Genomic DNA, 24,331 nt, shown 5'->3' with positions numbered 1-24,331 from the left:
TGTTTAATGTGTCATTTAAAGCTTGCTTTCCTTATTTATTTTCATTTTGGATGATCTGTCCATGGTGAAAGTGGGGTGTTAAAGTCCCCTACTATGATTGTGTTACTGTTGATTTCCCCTTTTCTGGCTGTTAACATTTTCCTTATGTATTGAGGTGCTCCTATGTTGGGTGCATAAATATTTACAATTGTTAAATCTTCTTCTTGGATTGATCCCTTGGTCATTATGGAGTGTCCTTTGTCTCTTGTAATAGTCTTTATTTTAAAGTCTATTTTGTCTGATATGGGAACTGCTGCTCCAGCTTTCTTTTGATTTCCATTTGCATGGAATATTTTTTTCCATCCCCTCACTTTCAGTCTGTATGTGTCCCTAGGTCTGAGGTGAGTCTCTTGTAGACAGCATATATATGAGTTTTGTTTTTGTATCCATTCATCCAGTCTGTGTCTTTTGGTTGGAACATTTAATCCATTTACATTTAAGGAAATTATCGATATATATGTTCCTATTACCATTTTCTTAATTGTTTGGGGTTGTTTTTGTAGGTCTTTTCCTTCTCTTGTGTTTCCTCCCTAGAGAAGTTGCTTTAGCATTTGTTGTAGAGCTGGTTTGGTGGTGCTGAATTCTCTTAACTTTTGCTTGTTTGTAAAGGTTTTAATTTCTCTGTTGAATCTGAATGAGATCCTTGCTTGGTAGAGTAATTTTGGTTGTAGGTTTTTCCCTTTCATCACTTTAAATATGTCCTGCTACTCCCTTCTGGCTTGCAGAGTTTCTGCTGAAAGATCAGCAGTTAACCTTAAGGGAATTCCCTTGTATGTTATTTGTTGCTTTTCCCTTGCTGCTTTTAATATTTTTTCTTTGTATTTAATTTTTGATAGTTTGATTAATATATGTCTTGCCATGTTTCTCCATGGATTTATCCTGTAATGGACTCTCTGTGCTTCCTGGACTTGATTGACTACTTCCTTTCCCATATTAGGGGAGTTTTCAACTATAATCTCTTCAAATATTTTCTCAGTCCCTTTCTTTTTCTCTTCTTCTTCTGGGACCCCTATAATTCGAATGTTGGTGCATTTAATGTTGTCCCAGAGGTCTCTGAGACTGTCTTCAATTCTTTTCATTCTTTTTTCTTTATTCTGCTCTGTGGTAGTTATTTCCATATTTTATCTTCCAGGTCCCTTATCTGTTCTTCTACCTCAATTATCCTGCTATTGATTCCTTCTAGAGAATTTTAATCTCATTTATTGTGTTGTTCATCACTGTTTCTTTGCTCTTTAGTTCTTCTAGATCCGTGTTAAACGTTTCTTGTATTTTCTGCATTCCATTTCCAAGATTTTGGATCATCTTTACTATCATTACTCTGAATTCTTTTTCAGGTAGACTGCCTGTTTCCTCTTCATTTGTTTGGTCTGGTGGGTTCTTACCTTTCTCCTTCATCTGTTGCATATTTCTCTGTCTTCTCATTTTGCTTAACTTAATGTGTTTGGGGTCTCCTTTTTGCAGGCTGTGGGTTTGTAGTTACGTTTTTTTTGGTGTTTGCCCCCATTGGGTAAGGTTGGTTCAGTGGTTTGTGTAGGCTTCCTGGTGGAGGGGACTGGTGCCTGTGTTCTGGTGAATGAGGCTGGATCTTGTCTTTCTGGTGGGCAGGACCACGTCTGGTGGTGTGTTTTGGGGTGTCTGTGAGCTTATTATTATTTTAGGCAGCCTTTCTGCTAGTAGGTGGGGTTGTGTTCCTGTCTTGCTAGTGGTTTGGCATGGGGTGTCCAGCATTGGAGCTTGCAGGTTGTTGAGTGGAGCTGGGTCTTAGCATTGAAACAGAGATCTCTGAGAGCTCTCGCTGATTGATATTATGTGGGACCGGGAGGTCTCTGGTGGTCCAATGTCCTGAACTTGGCTCTCCTACCTCAGATGCTTAGGCTTGACACCCAGCTGGAGCAGCAAGACCCTGTCAGCCACACAGCCAAGAGAGCTCCACTCACATCACCTTACTTTTCCCTCTTGCCACTGGACTATGTGTGGACCACCACCCCATCCTCATCACAGAGGGATGCTTTCATGTAGGTAGATGTGGAAGGAATGCGTCACACACTGGTGGAGAGGTGGGGGGGCTGGGCAGCTGATGGGCTCCAAAAATGGCTGAAACTGTCAACACATAATACTTGAATGTAACCCCTCCCTACTAGAATCTTTTTGATGGTTTGGTATTACATGGTAGTGTACTTCAGAATATTTTTGTTTGTTCTTTTGTCATTTTTACCTTTTTTTTTTTTTTTTTTTTTTGCCGTACGCGGGCCTCTCACTGCTGTGGCCTCTCCCTTTGCGGAGCACAGGCTCCGGACGCGCAGGCTCAGCAGCCATGGCTCACAGGCCCAGCTGCTCTGCGGCATGTGGGATCTTCCCAGACCGGGGCATGAACCCATGTCCCCTGCATCGGCAGGCGGACTCTCAACCACTGCGCCACCAGGGAAACCCTGTGATTTTTACTTTTATTCATTGTACTTGGCATTTGTGCTTTTCAATCAGGATTCGTGTCTTTCAGTTCTGGGAAGTATTCTTGCATTACTTCTTTGATAATTTCTTTGCTTTACTTTTTCCTGCTCTCTCTTTCTGAAACTCATTAGTTATATCTTGGACCACTTGGATTAATCCATTAATTTTCTGTCACTTTTTAAAAGTCATTTTTGTTCTTATTTCTATAAGATTTCCAAAGCTTTTGAGACTCATGCTTTCATGATGGAGGCTTCCCTCAAATGTCTAGTAACCCTTCTCTTCTGGTTTACATTGAAGAGCAAGGCACTTAAAGCTGATTTGTAGCTGTGTGTGCATGGGATGTAGCATGTAAACCCAGTTTTTAGTGTCCCGGAAATGAGTAAGTGAAGGAAGCTGAGGAACTCATTGTTATACACAGACTTCTACTGCTCCCAGCCCCTGCTCTTCTTTGTTCCTCATATGTCTGAGTCTGAAGCCCCTCGTCCAGTTTCTGTTGGTCTTTATCCAGTAGGAATGGGGAAGGAGTAATTGCTGGGCCTTAATAGATGAGAAGAGGAATCTGGTGGACTAACGATTCATTATTTAGACTTGACATTTGCAAATATACCTGTTTTCAACCTCAGGCTTAACTCTGCTTTTGTAAGTTTGTAACCCTAATTTGTCAGCCTTTCTGGGATTCTTAGGGGCTAAGAATCAGCTAGTTGGAACCTAGTCATCAGTAAAGTAGTAACTGACGTACATTAAATTTTACATATTTCTGGGGTTCTTGGCTTGCTAGTTGGTCTTGTCCTCTACACACACTTAGTTTTGTCCTTCCTCCTATTTGCCACATCATTTACTATTATTTCATTTCCAGTCCAAATATGTCTTCTGGATTTTTCGAAGATGATATGTTTATATTTTTCTTTTTTGTTCTTATTGTTCGGGGTTGATTTCTGAGAGGAATAAGAGCTTAAATAGCTATCTGTTATTATTTTTAGGTACTCTGTCTCCTCAGTTTGATTTTAAACATCTGGAGGAACTCTCATTGAATCTCCAGGGTCTAGCATGATTCTCTACACATGCTTAGTAAATGTTTGTTGATGATAACTGATCTCCAACTGAAGCTTCAGAGATAAAAAACTAATGTCATTCTTCTAATGATAGAGTAGGTAGTATCTTGGGAGCATGTGAAATTGTGAATTAGGCAAAATAATGTTTTGGAACACTCCGACTCTTCAACTCTCTCTAGTATCATGTCTTTCCCACCTAAACTCTAGGGATATAGGATAGAATGGAATCTCTCATTCATTGTGACTAAGGTTGGCAGTTATTCAGTTAATCAAAAAAGTCTGTGGAATTGGCAAATCTCAAAATTAATACACTACACATGTACCTTAAACATTTTATTTCAATTTAAAGCATGCGAGTGTACTTTTTTTTTTTTGTCAATCATTTGATATAGGACCAAGGCCTTTTCTTTGCGTGGATAACTAGTTAGATGTAAATCATCCACATTTCCTGGTTTGTGTTTCTCTAAAATGCAGTCACATACAAAGCATGTGACTTTTCCAGTCAGGTTTATTGAGGTATAAATTTAGACTTATTAGGTGTACAGTTCTGTGAACTTTGAGACACTCTGTGGTAGTGAAAAATGCCACCACAATCCGTGTAAAACATAGGTTCCCATCACCCAGGAAAGTTTCCTTTTGTGCCCTTCTTGTAAATTATTTTGGCCCATCTCTAGCCTCTGGCAACACCTGATCTGATTTCTGTCTCTACAGTTGTGCCTTTTCCCCCAGTGTCATACAGATGGAATTCTGCAGTCTGTAGCCTTCCTAATCTTTTACAGCTATCATTTTCTTAACCTCATTTGCCAGATTTTTTGTTATTTTTGTCTTTGGAAACTTGTCTTTAACAAGTTTTTCTAAAGCATACACTTTAATTTTCATAACAGCTTACTCTTTTTACCTTCACAATAAATTAGTTTTTATTATATTTAGATTATGTATTTATAATAACAAATAAACAGGTTCAGAGATGACTCAGGTGATTGCGGTAAGCATGCAACTTAACTGGCAGGAGTACAAGTGCACTGGGTGGAATCTTTCACTCATATTTTTGTAGAGGAAGGGAGAACATCAGCTGCTGTGGCCAGCTAGTTAGGAATATGTCACCAGTGTACTTCCATCCTCTACTGGGGCATTTCCACAGCTGGCTGGAATCTAGCTATCAATAAAGATTAAAAACATTTTAAGACCAAGCATTTAGAAAGTTAGAGGGATTTTTTTTTTTTTTTTTTGGGTTAACTTACTGACATATTTGACTTTCCTGAAATCATACCAGGAAAACAAACATACTTGTAAGACTGCCTGTTTAACTCACACTTTTGATATGTAAGAGTTCAAATGTTTATCTCAAGTAGTTCTTTTCAAAACTACTGCTTAGGATTTGAAATTTTTTATATTTGAAAATCAACATAATTATTTAATAAAATACAAATTTATAGAGGTATAATTAGAATAAGACTACAGTAAAGTTGAAAGAAACAAGAAAAATACTGAATTCAGGTAACTTTCATCTGAATAAATATATATTTTTAAAAGCCCTCATTTTTATAACTTTTCACCAACCAATTAAGTTTATCAACCAATTAAGTTTATAGTAAATGTGAGTTAGGTACTAAATGAAGATTCTTGGTGCCCCAATAAATAGTATTGGTCAAGTGAAAACAGTCGGAGGCCAGATTGCAGTTTATTGACGTAAGAAGGAAGAGCTAAAAATGATAAGTTATTTATTACATGTTATGTCTCTGTAGAATTCTGCATGTACAGAGGAAGAGAGATTGGGATGTGGACAGATTGGTACATGTCGCTCTGTTATAGTTGTAAATTTTTATAAACCTTTATCGTAAATAACTTAACAAAGTAACAAAGGAGAAATCAGTAGGGGCTTGGGATGGAGAGTCTTATGAGATGTCGAGATCTTGGGAAATATGAGCCATTTAAGTACTACATACTTATTTTTCAGATGTCAGGGCCTAAATAGGGCTCAGCTTACATAGTGATGGTGTGCCTCTGACAGGAATAAGAAGGAAAATGCAATAAATAGATTTTTCTTTTCTGGACTATTTCCTTCAGGATGGCTCCAGAAGTCGCAGCCGTTGAGAGGAAAGGCGGGTACAATCAGCTTTGTGATCTCTGGGCAGTGGGGATCACTGCCATAGAACTTGCTGAGCTGCAGCCTCCTATGTTTGACTTACACCCAATGAGGTCAGTGTGTCATAGTTAAAGAATCCTGTGCTTAAATTAAGGTCGCCTCCCCCCCCCCAGTATTATTTATTATGTCATGAACAAGTAATATTCTTAGTCTTGCTTTACCTTATTTGGGAATTATAGTAATAGAATTAATATTATATATTAAAATATGCAATCTTAAAATGCTGTGTAATGGTTGTTGATTTTTCAGAGCATTATTTCTAATGACAAAAAGCAATTTTCAGCCTCCTAAACTAAAGGATAAAATGAAGTGGTAAGTATTTTTGTGTTATTTACTTTTATAGTCATGAGCAAAAAAATAATTGAAATTTTAAAATCTGATTTTCAAAATTTCTTAGGTCAAATAGTTTTCATCATTTTGTGAAAATGGCACTTACCAAAAATCCAAAAAAAAGACCTACTGCTGAAAAGCTACTACAGGTATTATTTTTGCCCTGAAATATCTTTTTTCAAAATATAAAATGTCACTCAAACAGACTTCTAATAAGTGTTCTGTACTATGTTATTTTATTTTTATAGCACCCGTTTGTCACACAGCCTTTGACACGGTCTTTGGCAATCGAACTGTTGGATAAAGTGAATAATCCAGATCATTCCACTTACCATGATTTTGATGATGATGATCCTGAGGTAGGAACTGTTTTTACCAAGTAATATATAACATACATGTATATATGTATGTACATCTGAAAACTCAGTTCTTTTAAGTTCTGGATCTAGTTTAAATCAACTCTTGATGGAAGAATTAACTCCTTGACTTTGGAAGTCATGAGCTGGATTTTTCCTGTTGACTACTTATAGAGACTGTTTTCTGAAAAATGGCAAAGGCAGAATCATCTAATCTACTTCTTGAAATTACTGTAGTTTTTTTAAAGTAGTCATTTTAGATGAAGTTGCAAATAAATAATCCATTGTAAAAGAGAATGAAAATGGGAAGCACCTACACAAGATGTTAGAATATACATAAAATTTCTGTTCCATCTTCTTCTCAAAAAGAATCCTTGTACAATACTTCATGAGTTATTAGTGGTTAGTAGAAAGTATAGGATTGACTTTGTTAGTGACTATTACCCTAATTGTCTGCTGTAGACATGTTTAAAAATGAGCCAGTGTAGTTACAGAATTAAATAACCCTAGTATCACGGGAGCATTGGTATGAATGGAAGCTTCACTTCGGCTGGCATATGTAACATTCCTAACTCAGCTAATAATTGTGGCACCTAAGATAAACTCAGTATATGTGACATGTCAGAATTCTGTTATTGGGTCTGTAACCGAGCTGGATAGCCTTGAACTTGACTGGCTTTTGGAAGGTTCTTAAAATGGTGTAAATTCCATTGATGATACTGAAGGAATGATAGCTCTCAGTGGTCAGAAAGGTGGTCTCAGATTGTCTTAGGTAAGAGAGAACCTTTCTATCAATTCATCATTGTTCTAGCTTGTCATCTTTATACAACTGTAAATAAGCTACTATCCCTTTGTTTAAAGGTCTGGAAAAGCATTTGAAAACAAAAAACTTAAGAATTGTAAAGTATTATTGACTTTATAATAGGGAGAAATTGGGTTTTGTTGTTTTGCTTTATAAATTCTTCTATAATTTAATATACAGGTGTTCCTTCATTTGCATGGTAGTAAAGGACTGTACAAATGACCAAGTAAGGTGAAATCCTGCAAAGCGATCTTTTTTTTTTTTGAAAGGATCCAACAGCATTTTTTTGCGTGTAAATTTATTTATTTATTTATTTATGGCTGCATTGGGTCTTTGTTGCTGAGCGGGGCTTTCTCTAGTTGCGGTGAGCAGGGGCTACTCTTCTTTACAGTGCGCGGGCTTCTCATTGCGGTGGCTTCTCTTGTGGTGGAGCATGGGCTCTAGGCGTGAGGGCTTCAGTAGTTGTGGCATGTGGTCTCAATAGTTGTGGCTCTCGGGCTTTAGAGCGCAGGCTCAGTAGCTGTGTTGCACGGGCTTAGTTGCTCCGCAGCATGTGGGATCTTCCCGGACCAGGGCTCGAACCCGTGTCCCCTGCATTGGCAGGCGGACTCTCAACCACTGCGCCACCAGGGACGTCCCCTGCAAAGCGATCTTAATACTCAAGGAGAAAAATTATAATTGTTTTGTGACCTTAAAAAATTTGTGTTAGAAGATTAAAAACTCTCTTATTGTCAGTTTTAAATGTATAGGGGAATGAAAAAAATAGTAAAACTAATATTTTATTTAGTACATTGTAAAGTATTAGAACCTGTGAGAATTGTTTCTTTTCTTTGTTTTTAAAAAAAAAACATTTCCATGGATTGTTTCATTATCAAGTAGTCTGTTTATTGAGTAGATTGCATAGTGTTTGCCTTCTTGTCATATAACTTTATGACACAGAACAAGTATCTTCTTTATGCTTTGGTGAATGTCAGATTCCTTTCTAAGTTCAGATCAGCTTCCAGTATTTTATCCTTTGAACTTTCAATGCATGAAATAATCTCAGTATTCCTGTGATGTGAAATTTTTTGCTAGCGCCCCTTCTTTTGGGGCACCTTCATCCTTTTTGTCAGAACGTCTTTCTTCACTTGTGTCAGGTTCAGCCTCACTAAGTTACCCTGGCTGTGTGTCCACAGTCTCTTGAACAGTGGCAGCATCAGCATTCTCACAGTCAGCTATTTTCTCCTGTAACTTCATTTATGTTTGATTCAAACTTCATTTCCAACATCATCCAGAGTTATCACTTTCTGTTTCTTTGCAGCAGTTTTATCTTTGTTGGCTAATTTCTTCTTTCAGTTACCAATTTTTGTAAAAATGTCACATGAGTATATTATCACTGAGAGACAAGGAGGCAACACAGCTACACACTTTGCTGTCTGTGCATGAACTGAATAACAGATGCTCAGTGACCAGTCACAGACAGACTTTGAAAGTAGTGACGTGATTAGTTACGGATCATGATGTGCATCTGTTATTCACATAGTGATCTATGGACTGACAAGCAGGCAGTGAAGTTTGTGTTTTATGCAATTATAATTAATATACTGAATGTTGATAAGATTAATATACTGAATAATATACAATTGTTATATAATATTATACAACTAATAAACTGGTGACTGAAATTTGAACCATGTTATAGAGGCCTAGTGTAATTTAACTATATTCTACTAACTGAAATTTGTGCATATCAAGACTACAGGACGAGGACTGCCTGTACTCTTTCAGTGCACCAGATGCTGCTGCATTGTTGTCCCTTACTTCATCCTGTTTACTTGTTGTGCTGAATTATAAAGTCCTTTAAAATGTGTTTAAAGAGGAGAAATAATAAACCAAATATAGAAGCAACCTGTGGAATAAAGATTCTTCTGAAATTTTCTCATATAGCAGAGAAAGAAATTTCTCCCTATCAAGACTATGTTATTAGTATTATAATTGTTAGATAGGGAGGAGGGTAACTTTTCTTCCCACCATAGTTTAAGATCATACTTTCCCCAGAGAAATTTATAGTAATTTATACATATATAATACTACAATATATGTTATACATAATATGTAGTATCTGAGTCCTATTATTTGCAAATGATTTGTAATTATAATTGCTAAGTACTGTGTTGTCACTCAGAATTTGAATGTGTCTAACTAGCATTTCAGTACTTGCTGTGATACTATATAATATTGTGTGGAAATTGAATTCTCTTGAAAATATTTAGCATGTGTACTAGTTCTACTTTAGTCTTTAGTTGTTTTAGTTTAGTATACATTATTCACAGTGGAAGAAAGTTGACTTTTCATGTAGGGTTCCCATGTAGTTTCTATTTTAGAAGTACTACGCATTGAAGTAATTGTGATTAATAGCATTTTCTTCTCCTGTATGTTAACCCATGTACTAGGTACAGCATTATAAGATTTAGTAATTTTATAATTGCACTGTTGAAGCTGAGAAAGTAAAACTGTTCTCATAGAAAGCATAGATTTCATCCAAGTTCACTGATAACAGCAGTATGTGTGACTAATCTAACATGATACCTATTTTTGCTTGTTTGTTTTTGCTCCAAATATTGTGATCAAAAGTCCAGGGTTTTTCTTGTTCTGTGGCTAACTAGCTGAATGTCCTCATCTATAAAATGAAGACTAATACTTGTTTCACAAGTTTATTTTGAGGACAGAATGAGCTAAGGTATATGAAAGCACTTCGTAAACTACAAATCACTGTGTACATGTAAAGTCTTAATTTTTAAAATTATTTTTGCTACTGTTTTACTACATTGGTGTTTTAATATTTGGGTCTTAGATTCATATATTTTTACTTCCTGAGAGGTGCTCACACTGAGAATAGTTAACTCGGGTCCTGTTTTTATTTGCCTTATAGAGTCTTAAGAATTTGAGCTCGAATGTTTATGAATTACATTTTCCAAAAGATATGTGTAAGTGTATCTCCTTCAAAGGTAGTAAAACTTCAAAGATAGTGTTTCACGCACAGAAGAAAACACCTATTTGGTACATGAAATAGATGCTGGCATCACCTCTTAAAGTGAAGCCTTAGAGTGTATAGAATGGAGTTGCAGAAGTTTTTCAAATAGGGTCTTTTTTACTCCATAAGGTTGGAGGAATGTCCATGAATTAATAGTAAGAAGAACTCATCCCCACTTCACCTACCCCCCAGGATATTTCTCTCTGAAAGTGACAGTACACATAGAGAGATTTTAATAAAATAAAAGGAAAGAAAATAGAGTGCTGCTTCTATAAGAAAAAGCATTAAGGTGGGGAAAATGTTGTGTTTACTAGGTAAGAAGACCATAAATCGTTAATGCCTTCAGCATTATTTCATTTCATTTATCTCATCCTTCTTGATATAAGAAGTTGAGGCAGATTTTTTTTCAATTACAATTTTCTCCTCTGCAACAGGGAAAGCTAGCTGCAGCTTTTGAACAGCTATTGTGTTGTTGAAATATTCAATTTTGAATATTTATTTATATTCAACTCATAGAACATTTATTGGGAACCTGCTGTGGATAACGTATATCCCTAATCTTAAGCTCCCAGTTTGAGGAGTAAGAAGCTTTCAGTTTCTGGTTGCCATTTTTCAAACAAATATTAACAAAGTTGTATTTTGTTCCCATTTTTATATGAAGAGAAGTATTTCTTTCATATTTGGGTAATTCTGTGGACCAGACTGTGGCTTGTCATTGACTTTGTTCTTTCCTAGCCTCTTGTTGCTGTCCCACATAGAATTCACTCAACAAGTAGAAATGTGAGAGAAGAAAAAACACGCTCGGAGATAAACTGTAAGTGTATCCTGTACACAGTTTATAATTTAACAATAAAAAATAAGATTTCAGGTTTTAATTTAGTTGCCGTTATTTTTGCTTCATTTTCTTCCAAGTAGTTTTTCTTATTAGATGCTTTGAAAGGTAGAGTGTAATTAAGGCAGTAAGAATTTCATTTTCCTTACTCCTGAGGACTTTCTAGTGGTGTCTGGGGGCGTGTATTTATGTTGTTTGGGAAGAGGAATAAAATTCCTAGAATAGGCAGGATAGAAGTAATCAAGGCAGTGCTCCCTAAACTTCCATGTGGATAGAACTTGCCTAGACAGCTTGCTAAAATGCGGTCTCTCATTCAGTAGATCTGGGGTGAGACCTGAGGTTCTTTACTTCTAACAAGCTCCCAGGTTAGATAGAAGCTGATGGTCCAGGAGAGCCAGGAGAGGGAGAGGTCTGCACATGTAAAAGCTAAGTAAGGTTAAGTAGGGACAGGCACTATCACCATTTAATAGAAAACAAAAAAGAAATGCAGAGATGAATAGATCTGCCTGTGGGATGGAGTCGTACACCTGGTTAACAGCAAGCCCTAGATCTCTCGGCTTCCAGCCCAGCGATCTTTCGCAAACACGGCTCCACTTCAGAAACCACGTCAGCACGCCTGTGTGGCTTTCACACTGCAAGTCCTTTGTGAACCTTCCTTTGGAATTTTGGCTGGACCGTACACTGTGTGTTAAGTTCTTGGCAGAGTTTGTTGCTGGTGCTACCTGGAAATGCTCTTAAAATAAGGAAATTCTTGAAAGAAAGCACCATCTACTTTACAAAAAGCCCAGGACTGGGATTTGTACTTTGCCTACAGTTAGTTGTGTGACCATATAAACTTAACCTTTATAGCTCCCTCTGAAGCCATGTGATTTAAATTTGCTAATTTTCCCCCAAAAGTATTTTTCTGAAAATGACAACCTTAGCATGTGAGCATTTCCCATTATTTTTTTTTTTTTTTTGCGGTACGCGGGCCTCTCACTGTTGTGGCCTCTCCCGTTGCGGAGCACAGGCTCCGGACGTGCAGCCCCAGCGGCCATGGCTCACGGGCCCAGCCGCTCCACGGCATGTGGGATCCTCCCGGACCGGGGTACGAACCCGTGTCCCCTGCATCAGCAGGCGGACTCTCAACCACTGCGCCACCAGGGAAGCCCTCCCATTATTTTTTAATGTACAAAAAGTAATTACAGGGCTTCCCTGGTGGCGCTGTGGTTGAGAGTCCGCCTGCCGATGCAGGGGACACGGGTTCATGCCCCGGTCTGGGAAGATCCCACATGCCGTGGAGCGGCTGGGCCCATGAGCCATGGCCGCTGAGCCTGCGTGTCCGGAGCCAGTGCTCCGCAACGGGAGAGGCCACAACTGTGAGAGGCCCGCATACCGCAAAAAAAAAAAAAAAAAAGTAATTACAATACATCTTTGTCATTTCTTTCATAATACAAAAGGTGATTAGAGCTGCCTTTGCAGTTAGAAAACCTTATGTGTTCAGTACTACTGAAAATCTAAAGTACTTTCTATCTTGTTATCCAATTCTGTTTTTAAATTGTATTGTCAGGCCCTTTACTGCAAAGTGCAGTTTCCTGTTAGTCATTCTTTACTAGTTTATATCAGTGATTCTCTGCTCCTGACTGCACATGTGTGTACATGCTATTTGAAACTATAGATGCCTTCACCCTAGTTTTTCTGAGACTCTGATATGCCCTCCTTTTTTTTTTTTTTTTTTGCCCTCCTTTTGATGGACATCTTCTCTTGTCCTGTGTTTGCCAGTAAGAAAGGTGCCGTATCCCTCTAGTATGTTGAGGTAGCAACAGGATTAAAACCACCACTTCTTATAATTTGTGGGTTTGATGTTTGAGGCTTTAAAATCTTATGCAGTGTTGTAGTATCTGCTTTCTTAGGATGTTTTATGATTTTATGTGAGATGTGATATATAGAATAATCAGTCATGCTATTGACGATAAAGGCAGGCTTTAGAGAAAATAATTTATTTTAGTATTTGTATAGATTTGTTGCTCTTGATAATGTTTTATGTTTACAATTACATGGTATCTCTCCATGCAACCAGGGTTTTCTCTTTATTAAACTAAATGGTGTTTGGGCAACATATATGTAAAAATTGGCTCACTTGCAGAAAGTCTGTTGCTCTTTCCCTTTTAGGAAGTCCCCTCTGCCTTCAGTTAAATATGATAAGCAGAGACTTGCTTTAAGAAGAAATAATTCTGGGGCTCTTCTTGTCTGCCATAGTAGGATCAGTTTTGACCCCTAATGGCTAGTGATGGGTCGGCAAGTGATCATGTCGGAGCTATTTCAAAGAAGCTAAGAAGGAGTTTTCATCTAGATAGTAAAATATAAATTTATGGTGTGTCGCTTGACATATGTTCAAGGAGATGGTAGCAGAAACAGAGATCAAGACCAGTAGACAATTACAGATAAGTAGGAATTTTCGACATTATTAAGAACATCATAAATAGCACTATAGCCTGGGATGATTGCCCAGCAGTTATTTGAACAGTAGTTGCAATGTCCTGTGGCAGAAACTTATCATAATTTTAGGGAATTTGGAGAGAACAGAAGAGTGATACCAGTGTAAGGCATGTAGAATGAATCTCCGTAGGGACTTCGCTGTATGGGCTCCTGTCTCTGGAAAAGTGTTCCCACAGAGTACAGGGGTATTGAATACCTACTACAGTTGGGGTTCTGTCCTTGCTATGAAAATTAGTCTAGGGACTTCCCTGGTGGCACAGTAGTTAAGAATCCACCTGCCAATGCAGGGGACAGGGGTTCAAGCCCTGATCCGGGAAGATCCCACATGCCACAGAGCAGCTAAACCCATGCGCCACAACTACTGAGCCTGTGCTCTAGAGCCCACGAGCCACAACTACTGAGCCTGCATGCCCCAACTACTGAAGCCCACAAGCCTAGAGCCCGTGCTCCACAACAAGAGAAGCTGCCACAATGAGAAGCCCGTGCACTGCAATGAAGAGTAGACCCTGCTCGCCGCAACTAGAGAAAGCCCGTGTGCAGCAGCGAAGACTCAACACAGCCAAAAAATAATAATAATAAAAATGAAAGTCTAAGACAGCATCCCTGCACCCCCGTACTTAATGATTATGCAGTCTGGTGGAAACAGGCATGTTCACATGTGATGATAACACAAGGCAGATAATGCATGAAACTGTCCTCATGTAATTTTATTACAGATTTAATTTTGCCATTTGATGACAAGTTTAGGTGAGAGTTGTTCAATAGGGCCTCTATCAACATGATATATGTATATATATGTGTGTGTGTGTGTGTGTGTGTGTGTGTGTGTGTATAATATGTTTTAATACCTTAATAAAATCTATTTTGTAATCTTTGATATGTGATCATATGTGAACAGGTATCAGGAACCCATTATTGAACAGCTACTTATCTCTAAGGGCCAGAATTTGATATCTAGTGCATAACAGCTATAAAACATAGACATACTTCTTCACACACAACTGGAGATCTTGTAGGGCTGTGTTTCTCAACCTTTTTTACTGGTGCCTCCTATTGCTAAATATTCAAATCTCATGGTCTCCTTTATTTGGCATTAACATTCACAGTAAACCATACATACCAAGCTAAAATCAAAACAGTTATAAAACGATTGTACTTTGAAATCTCACTCACTTCCCTGCCTTGATTGAGAATTGCTGTTTTGGCTGAGCTCTTACTGGTTGAGCGGTGATATTATTTGTGACTGTCTGTTTTTCTTATTTTTAATGTTTTATATTTGTGCCTCTGCTTTTATCTCAGTGGTCTTGAATGCTGTACCCACGTTATAAAAGCAGATAATGACAATGATAATGAGATACAGAAATTAAAGGTAAAGGTAGTGAAACATTCATTAAATTAGAATAGCAGGGGGAAGGGTGAATGTAGTATGGTCAATTTATGTTGGCTCTAGTATTTAGTTTATACTTTAGCTGCAGAAGTGTAGTTATTGTTGTATAACAAATTACCCCAAAATTTAGCAGCTTAAAACAATAAACATTTATTATCTCACACATATTCTAAGCGTCAGGAGTCCAGGACAGCCTAGCTGGGTGGTTCTGCCTCAGGGTCTGTCATGACAATCAGGGTGTCAGCTGGGGCTGCAGTCTGCCAAGGGCTTAACTGAGGTGGAAGATTTGCTTCCAAGGTTACTCACGGAGCTGTTAGCCCAAGGCTTCAGTTCCTGGCAGTGTAGCCTCTCCTTAGGGCTGCTCACAGCGTGACTTCCTCCAGAGCAAGTGATCCAGTAGAGAGAGCCCAAGACTGAAGCCTTATCTCTGAAGTTATATGCCATCATTCTGCCGTTTTTCGTCTGGTCACATAGACCACCCCAGGGAAGTGGGAAGGAAGTACACAAGTTTATGAACACCAGGAGGCAGGACTCATTAGAGACCGTCTTGCAGGCTGGCTTCCAGAAATAGCTTTGCCTGAATTGCTGTCTGTATACCGAAGTACTGAGTTAAGATTGTCTCTATTTTATGCTGGGTCACAGTGAAGTAGCATCTTAGATCCTGACTGTAACGTACACGTAATTTTGTTAATCATCTTTTTTTTTACTACAGAAAAGGCCTAGGGTTATTAGATTAAGCTTTAACAGCTTAGACTTTCTTGGTTTTTTTCCAGCTAACAGATTATTTAAATCTTTGGATTGTAATCAGTCTATGGTAGATGGTAAAATTAAATAGGTTTTGCTATGGGAGTAACTTTTAAAATTATTATATCATTAAAAATATGGAAACAGATGAAGGCTTTACTTTTTTTCTCTTTTAGTTGGCCAAGTAAAATTTGATCCACCCTTAAGGAAGGAGACAGAACCACATCATGAACTTGTAAGTAGTGTAGTCTTGGAATCTTAACACTGAAAGTAAATGTTTTAATTAGTCTTTGTGATATGTTGGTACTGACTACAAAAGCTAGTTATTAATATTTTCAAAGCATTTGGGGGAAATAAAAGGTAACTAATGCTAAAATTTGGAATAAATAAATCTGTGTTGCTGAGATTGAATATTTTCAAAATTATTTTAGGAGAAACTTACTAGTTTTACCATTCGTTGATTAAATGTTTTTAATGCTAGCCCTTTTTTTTTTTTTTTTGCTTTGCAGTTTTTGAGGAATTTTTTACATATATATTTATTAGGATAAATGCCACAATTTTAAACTACAGTGTTGGTCCAGTAATAGCATATCTTCTAATTAAATTTATGGGCAGTTTTTTAAGAGTGTAAACCACCTTTTCTAAACATCAGGACAGAATCCAATCTCTTTGGAGCAACTGAGACTCAGGAGAGACTAGGTGTACAGAGCAGATTAAATTTATCAGCTACTTAAAGATTGCTAAAACATTCTTTTCATGATTCTCTTTTGTTAATTTTTTATATACCCCTTTCCAGATATATGATAAAATATTAGGTGCAGTCTCAGAAGCAAAATGCTGTACAAACATTTGAGATGTTAATATTCTATGGAAGAATAAAAAATGAGACTTAAAAAACAAACAAAATTAATCCTAATGAAATTACTTAACCAACCTCCAGATTATATGTTTCATTTTTTTCCCTTTTATGCTTAATAATGAGAAGAAAGTAACTGTTAATGAACGCTCAGAATTGAAGTGGGAACTTTCTTCTTAAATTTAATGCTTATTTTAACCCACTTGACTAAAGGCATACAAAGGGAGTCTTTAGCCTTTTAACTTAAAGAGTTGCTCTAATTCAGTATACCAGCATGGAGGAAAGGAATGCTAAAGAAAAATTCTTAAAATGATCATGTTATAATACTTAAGCCTGACCTTTATATAGAAGATGGAGAAGGTTTAGAAGAAAACATAATCATGATGTTTATAAATGCCAATTGTTATTTTCTGCTTCTCTTTTTAACTTACCATTGCATGTATTTAAATTCTGTACTAAATTAGTAACTGTATTATAGAGCAAAGTTGTTGCACTGTTGCTTTTTTAGAAGCTCCTTAATCTGATATGACTTTGCATTTACCTTAATAAAGTTATGTTAGCAGGACTTACTTCACTTGTGAGTTTCCCATTGTGAATTTGTGGCTTTTAGTCTAAGTGTTAATAACTTGGGTTTCTTGGTCTCTGCTAAACAGCCCGACAGTGATGATTTTTTGGACAGTTCAGAAGAAATATACTACACTGCAAGATCTAATCTGGTATTTCTCATCTTCTGATTTTCTTTGTCAGCGTTGTTTTAGTCTTAATTGCTTTCATGGTTTTTTAATCAAACATTTTGTCCAGTTTTAATGAACCGGTTTAAGCATTGTTTTATAAGTTCCTGCCAGTTAGCAACCTACCATATAGAAAGGATGATAGCAATTTTTTCTACACATTAAATAAACATATTTACTTGAATATATTATAACGTTACAACAAAAAGTTAAAGTTTTTTCTTTTTTATAAGAACATTTTTTTTCTCACTCAGATATGGATTTTTTTCTTTAGAAATTACATTTCCTTATAAAAATGTCCAGTTTGAATAATGTGACTTGTTTTAGTGAACTAGAAACCATCCATATATATACATATCCATATATTACAAAAATAAAATACATATAATTAAAAAAAATAATTTACCCCTGATTAACAATGAAATCAGTCTCAGATAAAATTTAACTTTGTAGCATTATGAAGTATCCAGTTTTCTCAGGCCAAAATTTGGGTTATAAAAACTCCCTGAAGTTATAAATATTAAGGCTATCTTACCATTAGGTAAGAAAAGATGGGCAATTAACCCTAGTAAATATTAAGTAGTACTTTTAATAGTTGCTATTAAATAGTTTTTTCTAGTTCTGTAGCTGGCCAGGGCCCCAAGTTGCCTCCATATTTAATCCTAGATTCCACTTATCTGCCTTTTCAATCGAATTTTCCTACTCTTTCCTCCCTTTCTGCCTTAATAACATACCTCTTTCAATTCTGGTTAGTTGAAATGATTCTTTATATAAATTCCTATATCTATGCCCAGTAACATTTGTAGAACATAAAAGAGATTTTAGACATAATTTCTCTTTTAGGAAAGTTGCAGTCTTGGATCAGTGGAAAATATTTGTGTATATAAACTCTTAGCCATGCAACAAAATGTACAGTGCATTGCCAAAATTTTTTCTGGTGGTGACTATTGATGAGGAAAGGCTAACATATAATGGGTACTATGGAAGTCAAAGAAGGAGGAAAGCTTTTGGGTTGATATGGTTCATCTGCCTTCTGGGAGGGACTAAAAGACTGATTCCAGTATTGTATAGGAACCATTATATATTTTCCAGGAAAATAATGGACAGTTGACTACTAAGTGTCATGGGGTTTAACGTGGGAACAGTCATTGGCACGGTTCTGAGAGACGGCAGATAAAGAGCTGAAATTATGGAATGGTCACACTACTACTAGAATTATGGGATTAGCTCAGAAAAGGAAGATTGAAGTCATCAAAGAGGAAATGATAGATGAAACCATGAGATTGCATGTGTTCCCCGGTTAGGTCTGAAGAAAGAAAGTACAGAAAATTGGTCACCACAGGGGTGATGCCTGTTTTGCAGTCAAAGGTAGAACCAACGCTGGAGGTGGGAAGAAGCAGTTGGAACACTAGAAGAGTCAGTAAACGGCCCAGAGAGGCCAGAAAGCGTGAGGCCAGAATTAACCATGTGAGGGGACAAGTGAGGTGCAGTGCCTGAAGACAGCACTGCCAGTGATTTCTGGACTGAAAATTTCTTCAGAATTAGGCATATGTAGGCTAGAATGACAGTAGTGACATTTGTTGTGGAAATAAAAGACCACAGAATCAAAAGTTTAAATTGACTGTTTTAGGTATTAATATTCTCCAGGAAAATACAACACCAAAACCAGAAATATGCTACTTTTAGAGTTACAAATATTCTTTTCTCTACCCTGTGTGTAACTAGCCTAGTAACTTGAGTGAGTTATCGTGGCTCTGTTCCCTAGAACTACCTCCCACACCCCTTACATAATCAGTAGTTTCTTATGATAGAGGGAGCAGCTGACAAGGGAGTCTTGTGACAGAGAAGGGCTTTAGGGACAATTAACTTGTGGATAGTTCTGGCAGAAGAGGGATGAATGAAATATTTGTCAGATCCTACTATTTATAAAATCAACCTTAAAAAGCCCACTTTTAATGATAAAAGCTAACACTTACCTAGAAGTTTTTTTAAGCCAGGTTTTATATTCTAAACACTTTAAATATGTTAAATTTTAATCCTTGTTTTACAAATAAGGGGATTTAAAGTGCATAGAAGCTGAAATCGACTTTAACCACCCAACTAAATAATAGTGGAGCTGGGGTTTGACCTAAGCACCCTGGCTCAACAATTCCACCTAAACCACTATTGCCTCTACCCAACAATGGCAATATTTTTTTTCCCCACTAATACTGGTCTTGTGCTCATGCTGTCTCTCTTTTTAATCAACATATATGTTCCATAGTTATTTTTTTATTGTAGTAAAGTATGCATAACATAAAATTTACCATTGTAACCATTTTAAGTGTACAGTCCAGTGGCATTAGGTACATTCATATTGTGCAACCATCACCACTGTTGATCTCCAGAACGTTTTCATCTTCTCATGTGCAACTCCTTACCCATTATACAGTAACTCCCATTCTGCCATTCTATTTTCTGTCTCTGAATTTTTCTGTACTCTAGGTACCTCACGTAAGTGGAATCATACATTATTTGTCGTTTTGTGACAAATAATGTAAGTGACTGGCTCACTTCACTTGGCATAATGTCATAACATCTTCAAGATTCATACATGTTGTAGCATGTGTCAAAATTTCTTAAGCCTGAATAATATTTCATTATATGTATAACCACATGTTGTTTATCCATTCATCCATCAACGGACACTATTATGAATAATGCATCTGTGAACCTAGATATACAAGTATCTGTCAAGTTTCTGCTTTTAGTTCTTTTGGGTATATAACTAGAAGGGGAATTGCTGGATCATATGATAATTCTATGCTTGATTTTGGGGGGAATTACCATACTGTTTTCCATAGCTGCTGCATCATTTTACAGTTCCCACCAGCAATGCACAAGGGTTCCAATTTCTCCACATCCTCTTTGACGCTTGTTATTTTCTGGTGTGTGTGTATGTGTATATTATTGAAGTATAGTTGATTTACAATATTGCATTAGTTTCAGATATAGCATAGTGATTCAGGGGTTCTTTTTAAGATTATGTTCCATTATAGGTTATTATAAGATACTGGGTATAACTCCCTGTGCTATATAGCAAATCCTTTTTGCTTATCTATTTTATGTGCAGTAGCTTGTTATTCCCATACTCCTAACTTTTCTCTCCCCTTCCCTCTCCCTTTTGGTAAGCATAGGTTTGTTTTCTGTGTTTGTGAGCCTGTTTCTGTTTTGTAAATAGATTCATTTGTATTATTTTTTAGATTCTACATATAAGTGATGTCATATGATATTTGTCTTTGTCTGATTTATTTCACTAAGCATAACATTCTCTAGGCCCATCCATGTTGCTGGAAATGGCAATGTTACATTCTTTTTTATGGTTGAGTAATATTCCACTGTATGTATATACCACATCTTCTGTTGATGGGCACCTGGGTTGCTTCCATGTCTTGGCTATTGTAAATAGTGCTTCTATGAACATTGAAGTGCATGTGTCTTTTCAAATTAGTGTTTTTGTTTTTTGATGTGAAGTGTCCATAATTATTTCAGTCTCCTACTTTCATAGTTCTAAAACCTTAGCACTGTGAACAGGATTTCAACTCTTAAATACTTACTGCTGGCCACTAGAAACCTGATGGACCCAAAATGTCTGTCTGTCATCTTAGTAGACAATTGGCACCAAGATGACAGCCCTAAATCTTTTGGGAACAAAAAGAAACATTTACCCCCTTAAAGACCTTGCTGCCTAAAACTTCCATGTCATCAATGCTTTCTGATTGTTTTAAGTGCTAAGGGTATTCATCTTATGATTTTTGTAAATGAATTTAGAATCATTACTATAGTAAAGGTTTTTTTTTTTAATCAGGCAATCATAATATATGAAACCAGAGTTACAGAGCTTGAATTTTAACATTGTTAGTGAGTAGAAAGGTCTTTAAATTTTGAAAGATGCCTGAGTTAAAAAGGCAAAGAAAAAAACTCAGCAAAATTCCATAATAATAAGAGTTTTGCCCATAACCATAAGAATGGATATAGCCAGTCTACAAGATGCTGTCTTTACGTTAAAAAGTATTACACATCTGTTCAGCTGCTGCTAATTTTTTCTAATTTTCCTAGTTCTACTAGGCATTTTGGCCCATATACCAGTGAAGAATATATTGAAAGGTAAGAACAGTTGACCCTTAAACAACAAGGGGATTAAGGACACCAGCAGTTGAAAATCCGAGTATAACTTTATAGTTGGCCTTGATGTCACTCTACATCTTTGGATTCAACCAACAGCAGATCACGTGATACTGTAGTATGTATTTATTGAAAAAATCAGCATATAAGTGGACTCATACAGTTTAAACCCATGTTGTTCCAGGGTCAACTGTATATGTAAAACACTATGTTAATTGCTGTGGAGGAACATAAGTAGTGACATAATCATTGCTCTGAAGAAACTTACAGTATTCCTGAAAAAGTAAGAATAAAATATTTAGGTTATAATTAAAAACATGTCCAAAAGATATACCCAGTTTATCATTATCAGTAACCATAACAGAAGTACTACAAGATTACCCCTGAATTAGGTCAGAATTGAATAAAGTCTATAAATAAAGTTAAATTTATTCTGGAAAAGAAACATCAACTTTGTTAATTTTAAATCTGTTAAACTATTACTTACTATAAAATTTATGTTGTATGGTCACTTTTCTTACTTATTATATATGAAGCAATTTCTAGGGAAAACTCACCTTCATAATTGCACAATTACAGGACATTTTCTAGAGTATCAAAACTAACCTGCTTCAACTGTACTTCAGTAAAATTTAAAAAGAAAAAAAAAACTAACCTGCTGATATTCATTTCCAGCCTTGCTATACAAAAGTCATGTTTATTCACTTTGAGTCCCCTTAAGTCTTCTGCTTTTATTAGTCAGAACACTGCTTGTTCAGTTAGTATTCTGACCCTACTTGCTTTTCTTATTTTTAAGAAATAAGAATTATCGAGGGTTTAGTCCCTTTTTACTTCTGTAAATTATCTACCGCATTAAAAGGTGTCTCCTAACACCTTACTCGTGTGCCATATTTCCTCATTTTTTTGATGAGAAATAAACATTCTGCTATTCTCTTTTTTCTTGGTTAAAACATATTGTTAAAGTGTTTTTGTAGCCAACTGTAACAATTCTTTTGACTTCCTGCTGTTTTCTCATCAGGTATAGATAGACTTTGTAATCTCCAGATGGGTTTTAAAAAAAACAATAATAAGATTTTCTTGGTCATGTATTTTTCTTTTCCAGTGTTCCACGCCACATCCTCTGTTCTTTTTCAGCTCTTGCTGGGACCATGTCTTCTTAGAGGCTCTATCCAAGTTCAGAAGTACTCCTCTATTCATTAAAACACTGAAGTTAGGACTTTCTGACCCCAAAAGATATTTTAATTGGGCTTAGGTTGACCATCTTAAATTTTTTGCTGAGTGTTCAATTTGAATCTGCACTGGGCTATTGCATGTTTTCATCCATGTTGTTACTGCTTTGACTTTGTGTAGTTAAACACTGTCATTCATTAGTAAGTTGATGCCTGATTTATGCTACTAAATTTTTTATGTCTATCCTGGCATGTTCAGATGTATTCTTATTTAGCTTATAAAGAATGGCCATGTTTTACCATCATTTTATAGGGTTATTTTGAGTGCTTTTCCAAGCATAACTTTGGTAGCATTTTTCTATTACAGAATAGCGTCCAAGTCCCTTTGGAAAGCATTTTAGATCAGTCTTTCTTAGACTACCCTAAAGATACGTAAATGACTAATAACTTTGCCCAAGTTTCCCTTTTCTTCCTTTCCTTTTTATTTATTCTCATTTTTCTTGTCTGATTTGCTGTCTGAATTCCTGCCATATAATAAGTGCTTAGTAAATAATAGTTGAATTAAATGAGATTAACTACTTATTAGAAGGACTTAGTGCAATCCTTTTCCTTGATGACATGCCTAGCACATGGGTTTTGTTTTGTTTTTTTTTTCTATGGATGCTAAAACATAACTTGATTTACAGAGAAGGAATTAATAAAGAATGAAACCCTTTCAATTTTAGCTTTCCTGGTAGGGCTTAACACATGCCACATTTAATCATCAGACCTGGATCTGTCAGCAACTTCTCCCCATCCTGAATGTTATTCTGTATGTGAATTTACAGTCCATTTTCTATTAAAATATTTCATTAGTTATTTCAGATTCTTCTCTTACCTTCCTAAATATATCAGTTGATTTTTTAAAAATTATTATCATCAACCTGGTAATTGTCATGTAGCAGATAAGCTAGCTATTCTTAGGACATATCTATATTTATATAACACAAGCCATGGCCACTCTGCACAAATTACGCTTTTGAAAGCTGTCATTTGATTAAAGGCTTAACAGATTATATTGGCTAAAGAGGTTGCTGGTCCCGTAGAAGGGCCCAGTTATGCATAGCTAAAGAAAATGAAGTTGAATTCAGAAAGGTATTCATTGAGATTAGTACTTTTCTTTACTAAATACCAAAGCTTAAAGTCTCCTATATAAAGTCATGACCACTTAAATAGTGCAGAGTAATAATTGTGTGGCAGTCTTATGATAATAGCAATTTCATCCTATTAAGATCTATCATTACAAATTAAAGAGAACAGGTATCCGAATTTCATTAGAATTTTATGTGATACCAGTGTGACAGTTCACTAATCTTTTTTGTTTATGATGTGTTATCTCTTCTGTCACTGGTAAGAACATATATTATTATGCATGGAAGAACACAATTATTGAAGAAGACAAAATTTGAGCCTTGTCTAAACCGGGCTTTTGGCTTTTAACTTTTCACTTAAATGTGATGTATTGCTTAGAAGTCTCGTATTTCTAGGCTTAGTATTTGTGTGATCTGTAATTATCTATGTATATCTTAATGAGGCTGAAGTGTTAGTTATCTGTTTACAGTAAAATAAACAAATGGCGTTTGAACACACATTTTCTTAGGGCCTAATTAGTGTGTGCCAGGTACGATGCTAGACCCTAGGCTGTAGGGAAAAAAGATGGATTTAACAATTTTCCTTTGTTTGAGGAGCTTATAGCCTGGCTACTATTTTTATAAACTTGTAAATAAGTTAATTAAAAGTCAGTG

General features: G+C 36.3%; 1 protein-coding gene across 3 annotated transcripts in view; it reads left to right on the top strand.

Annotated features, from left to right (window-relative positions):
• Positions 1-24,331, top strand: part of MAP4K3 (mitogen-activated protein kinase kinase kinase kinase 3) — a 190,270-nt gene that overhangs the window by 124,517 nt on the left and 41,422 nt on the right. For 2 of the 3 annotated variants that reach the window (XM_032652732.1, XM_032652734.1), the window contains 7 exons: positions 5,607-5,738; positions 5,935-5,997; positions 6,083-6,164; positions 6,264-6,374; positions 10,922-11,000; positions 15,804-15,862; positions 17,137-17,199. In XM_032652732.1, the coding sequence (XP_032508623.1) occupies positions 5,607-5,738; positions 5,935-5,997; positions 6,083-6,164; positions 6,264-6,374; positions 10,922-11,000; positions 15,804-15,862; positions 17,137-17,199 (589 nt within the window). The remainder of the gene's footprint in view (positions 1-5,606; positions 5,739-5,934; positions 5,998-6,082; positions 6,165-6,263; positions 6,375-10,921; positions 11,001-15,803; positions 15,863-17,136; positions 17,200-24,331) is intronic. The other variant, XM_032652733.1, reaches the window with a different exon arrangement.

Source organism: Phocoena sinus, chromosome 13 (genome assembly GCF_008692025.1).
Source record: "Phocoena sinus isolate mPhoSin1 chromosome 13, mPhoSin1.pri, whole genome shotgun sequence".
NCBI lineage: Eukaryota > Metazoa > Chordata > Mammalia > Artiodactyla > Phocoenidae > Phocoena > Phocoena sinus.
This window is presented reverse-complemented; position numbering and strand designations above follow the sequence as displayed.